Below are 5,807 nucleotides of genomic sequence, written 5' to 3' on the forward strand. Positions count from 1 at the left end.
TTTCTTCAATCCTATTTTATATTTTCAATAAATTTTGGGATATTTATTTACTTATTAATTAACTAGTATTGTAAATTTGAAATTCGTATTTGTAGGATAACTTTTATTAGTATCTTTATCAAAATAAAAAGAAAGTTCAAATTGTACAATTTTTTATCCCCCAATTTTTTAAATTCATAATTTTGATTTTTTTAATTTTTAATTATAATATTTAATTTATTAATTTTATAAATTGATGATTTTGATTTTCATTATTAACTAATAATCAGGACTATTATGAGTATTAAATAAATTATAAATTAAATAAAAATGATTAGTCATTAAAAAAATTTAATAAAAGATTATTAACTCTAATATGATGTTTCTATAGGTGAAGTTGTATACAACAATAAAGGTGAAAAAGGTATTTGTGGAGAGTTATGATTATTAATAATTTTTATTAAATATTTTAATGCTTAATTTATAATTAACTTGATAATTTAATTAATCAAAATTATTTATTAATAATCTATCAAGAGAATCAAAATAACTAATTTATAAAATTAGGGGATCAAAATTGTAATTTATCCTAAACAAAAGAATATAAAAAGAAAATTATATTTAAATTTTAAATAAATCATTCAAATTTTAAATTATAGTATATTTTTAATTTATTATTTATTTATTTGTTATAAATAAAATAAATGAGTGGATAGTATTAGATAAAAGGGAAATAAAATGTTTATAATGTTAGGAATTTTTTTATCGTTTTAATATATTTTAAATAAATGAAAAATGACATGAATAATAGTAGATAAAGATAAATTTAGTTTTTGTATTAATAAGAAATTTTTTTAACTCATTAATAATTTTTTATAATAATCTTTTATAATTTAAAATTAATTTTATTTAAGAAAAAAAGTCATGTAAAAATTAGAAGAGTAAGTGAAAACTTTTCTACTCAATGATTATGAAATGAAAAACAGAAAATATATATAAATAGTGAGCTAATTAAAGGAGTGAGAAAGTTCTCTAAACATTGTGCTTTAATTTATATAAAAAAATTATTTAATCTTTATAGTTGTTTAAATACTACCTTTTGTCCTTACACTTAAAAACCATCCCTTACGGTCCTTATGCTTTCAAATCTTTTTTGATCTTGTTACAAATGGCAAGAATTACAAAGTAAAGCTTAAGTAACATTAACAATCAAAAGAATGATTTGAAAGTACTTGTACAGGGACGATGATTATCATTAAGTATATAAATTAAAATATAAAATTTGTGTGATTATAGAAATTAAATGAGATTCATTATTAAAGGATGGGCTCTGGTATTTTATTTTGTTTTCAAGTGTTTGTTATCATTTTCCAAAAGCCCACTATATAGCAATTTAAATCTGGACTGAGTGATACTAAATCAAATTCTTAGCTAGGGGTGGGCTTGTTATGACAGCTAGATATCCCTAACACTAACAAATACAAATTAACCAGAAACCAAGCTTTTGGTTTTTTGCAGCTGGACAAAATATGAACCACCAAGGATTGTTTCAGTGATGCCAGCACAATTATTTCCACAAACACACACACACCCTTCATTTCATCAACTTGGAAATGATAAGGCCATTGATGATTTCACCACATGTCTTTCTCAGTGCTCCCAATAACCTCCATCTTGACTTCCACACCTTTGCCAACCCCATAAGCCTACCCCTTTTGATCACATTTCCCATACCACTTCAGCTAGCTAAATCTAACTCTAGCTATTCATCATGGAATGCATCTCAAACTTTAGGTTCACCAATAAAAAAAAGTATTTGTTATTAGATTTTATAAAATAAAATGATCTTATATGTTGTCATGATTTTAAATTACAATTCACGTCTACAACATAAAGGCTTGTCTACTCAACACATCATAACCATAATTTAAAATCATGTATGTTGATAAATTAAAAGGTTAAACATATAACTTTTTTATTTAAAATAAATAAGTTTTTTTCCTTAATTTTATAAGTCTCACTCACCATTGAGAGTCGAAGTGTGAGTTTGTGCCTACGCACATGTATGCAATTTACCATTTTCTGATTATACCCTCTGAGAACATTTTATCAGTACTTAACAGCCATGCATATCTGTCGGCTGATACCATACGATTTCACTTACAATTTTTTGCTCCCTACCAAACAGAATCCTGGTCCATGTCTCATGTCTTGTTTGAATTAATAATGAACCATCCTTTACTTGATTTGATTCATCAAACATTAGGCTAGTAATAATTCTTTAGAGGGCTTTCCATGCATTATCTAAAGCTGTCATCATCTTAGGAAACCTAAACACAATAGCACATACATCAAAATTAATGAATAAAAAGTTGGACTCTTACCCTTTACCCACGTTAAACAGCGACAAGCATACGTGACACCATGTATACACGCATATTATGCACGTTTGTGGGGGCGTTGGTGCTACTATTCATGTATTGATGGATATATAAATTTCAGTTAGGTGGAGTTTTACATCAATGTGTTTACTGTTTGATAATTTTTGTTTAATTTAGTTGAATTATATTGCTGCGTGATGGTAGATATTAAGAAACCCATCAAATAGTGACCCCACTTGGGCTTTGTTTGGTAGTACTAGTAGACAATTCCATATGTACCTTGCTGCAAAACCACAACCTTTTACTCAAATTGTAGATGATGCAAACTTTGAATTTATTATCTAAGTTTTCCTTATCCATCTAAGATGGTTATGGTATGTGGCATATGTAATATTACTATTTTTTTTTTATAGTAAACTACTTCAACTTAATTTGATTTACTGTCATGAGAGATTAAAAAGATTCTTTCCATATGCACTAGTCAGAAGCAGCCCATACTGCGGATCTTCTGAATTTGTTTATGTCATATTTTTTTTCTTTTACTTTGTATGAAGTTTTTTGAAGATATGGGGTCAATTCATTGGTTCATGTGCAATAATTATATTGTCTTAAATAATTTTTTGTATTTAAAAAAAAAATAGTCTTCAGCTCTCAATAAAGGATACCTTGAGTTCACTAAAAAAATATAGAAGGCTTTGAGAAAATACTTAGTAAAGGCATATTTATTTACTGTGAACTGTAACCATAAATCCTTTTTGTCATGCCATATAAAGTTTGACCGGATCATTTGGTAAGAACTAACACACTTTTTATCTGTATTATTAATGTTCTTTTAAATTCTAAAGAACTATATTTACCATACTAGTTACTTTTTATCTCGATCTTGGATTTTTCATAAAGTTTGTCTATTAATTGTTTTCCTTTCAGCATATTACTGATTACATTTATTAAAAAATTTCTCTTATTATCTTTTTCTTCTCTCTCAATATACGTACACACGCTCCAAAAAAAATGTGAAAAATATTTAAAAACTAATATTTAATTATTTTAATTAATAACATGTTGAATTTTAAAATGTCAGATTTTATAAATATATACCAGCAGATAATATATATATATATATATATATATATATATATATATATGTATGTATATATTATCTAAGGTTAATTTATTTTTTGACGAAAATAGTTTTTTAATAAACTATTTAAAGAATATTAAAATATGAATAAAAAATAATTAATTTATATATTCCTGCAGTACTATCAATATTTAAAAGCAACTTTTCATAAGATATTACGTTGATTGTAAAATAAATCATATATACTTGCATTATTCAAATTGAAAATCACGGGTCAATATTATATTGTAAAAAATAGTCCGGTGAAATAATTAAAAAGAATTGAATACACACAGTACATCTAATTATAAAGATCACTAAAAATTGAATACATGCATGGAAAAAATGTTTATTCGGTAAAATTAATCTAATTTAATGCGTATTTTTTGTCTAATAATTTAAAATTAATTTTACTCAATTTTGAAACAAATGGATACTAGGACTAATTATTGATTCATGCCAGCTGTACCATATATACGAGAGGATATGTAAAAAAAAGTAATGACCAAATTATAATCTATGATTTGTGTATGATACAATGTTGTTTCTATAGACTACAAGTATTTTTTTTTATAGGAAGCAATTTTATTCGGTCGAGAAAGAATCACTGGAGGTAGAAAAATATAAAGCAAATATTAATCAATATTTTTAGAGTATTAATTAAAAAAAAATTGAAATAGATAAAATTGTGTTGTTCATAATTTTTTTTATGTTCTTCTATAATCTTTATAATAAATATTTTTTCTTGTTATTATTTTTTAATCAATATCCTAAAAGCACTTATTATTAAAATTCAAAACATAACTATATACTGTTAAAGGATTTAAATTCAACATTATTAATTAAACTATATTAAGCCCGCACAAATTGATGTAATCCATACGCTCTAGTTGATGTAGGATTTTTGTTTTTTTTAGTGGATAAGAGTTAGCTAGGGAGTAGGGACTAGGGATGCATATCTAAAACATAAATTAAGCCTTTAAGTTGAATTCATGTGTCTAGTCTCTCTAGACCCATTGAAATGTGTGTACCTGTATATTTATCAATGACAAGTTGGAACATCATTCTTCTTATTCATGAAAACATTCATAATTTCATATGGTCAAACCTTAAAACATGCTAAAGATCGAGAACCATATAATGTGTGAGTTTGACATTCAATAGCCTAGGAATGCCTAAATTATGCTTAGCCTTAGATTTATAATTAAACCCCCCAAACTCATTATTCTTCTTTGTTGTTCCTTCTCAAGTTATCTTTATGTTGTTCCTTCAAAACTACATAATTTTTATGATTTTCATGGAGTGGATCTACAATTAAATATTAACATAAATGTTATGTAATGTTGTTTTGAATGGGAAGCACAGGAACAACAGAGAAGTTATATCCTTATCTACAACATCCATATTAGAATTATAAGAGATAGTTGAAGAAGAGTACCATCTCTATCCGAGATCGTCGACCATCAGTTTAAAGCATACAATGGGGTCATATGTATGGATATTTTTAATTTCAAGACTCTTAGATAGGACCAAATACCATAATCCCAAAGCACTTACCTTGTGTTTGGATGGAGGATTTGAAAATTTCTAGGAAATTTAAATACACAACATTTTAATTGTCTTGATTTAAATTCATTTTATTTTATAAATATTTTGTTTGGATGAAGTAATTTAATTTCTTGTATTTTATTTTTCTTGTTTGGATAAAGTAATTCAATTTCAATGAAATTCAAATTTTTATTTTTAAATATTTATATTTAAAAAAAAGTGTTGATAGCATCCCAGCCACAACCCCTTCTAAACCAAAATCAATTGTGTTTGTTGCTTCTCCCACTTCATCTCCACCAGCTTCATCCCCTAATGCTGCAATCGCAACCCCTCCTGTTTCATCTCCCACGATAGCATCTCCTCCATCTAAAGTTGTTGCTCTAGCTCCAACAACCACTCCTCTGGTGGCCACACCTCCCGTGGCCACTCCTCCTACGACTACACCTCCTGCTGTGACACTTGTGAGCTCGCCACCAGCGTCAATTTTAGTGAGTTCTCCACCAACGCCTGTTCCGGTGAGCTTTTCCCTTGCACTGACACCGACAACTCTGACCCCCGTGGTAGCACCTAGCGTTGAGGTTCTTGCTCCCAAGTCCAAGAAGAAGACAAAGAAGAGTAAGAAGCGCACTGCACCAGCACCGTTGCCGGCATTGCTTGGCCCTCCCGCTCCTTCGGTAGGAGCTCCGGGATCAAGCCAGGATGCGTCGTCTCCTACAAAAAAAGGTGTGAGAGAAAAAACGAAGGGGCCTATGATACGATGTGAGAGGAGAAAAGTTTAA

At 28.0% G+C, this 5,807-nt stretch overlaps 1 protein-coding gene across 1 annotated transcript; it reads left to right on the top strand.

The window, feature by feature from the left end:
• Positions 1-4,960: 4,960 nt before the first annotated feature.
• Positions 4,961-5,807, top strand: LOC100786809 (lysine-rich arabinogalactan protein 18-like). The gene is made up of 2 exons (XM_003519757.1): positions 4,961-4,965; positions 5,249-5,807. The coding sequence occupies exons 1-2, from the start codon at positions 4,961-4,963 to the stop codon at positions 5,805-5,807; spliced, it is 564 nt and encodes a 187-aa protein (XP_003519805.1).

Source organism: Glycine max, chromosome 2 (genome assembly GCF_000004515.6).
Source record: "Glycine max cultivar Williams 82 chromosome 2, Glycine_max_v4.0, whole genome shotgun sequence".
In the NCBI taxonomy this organism is placed as follows: Eukaryota; Viridiplantae; Streptophyta; class Magnoliopsida; order Fabales; family Fabaceae; genus Glycine; species Glycine max.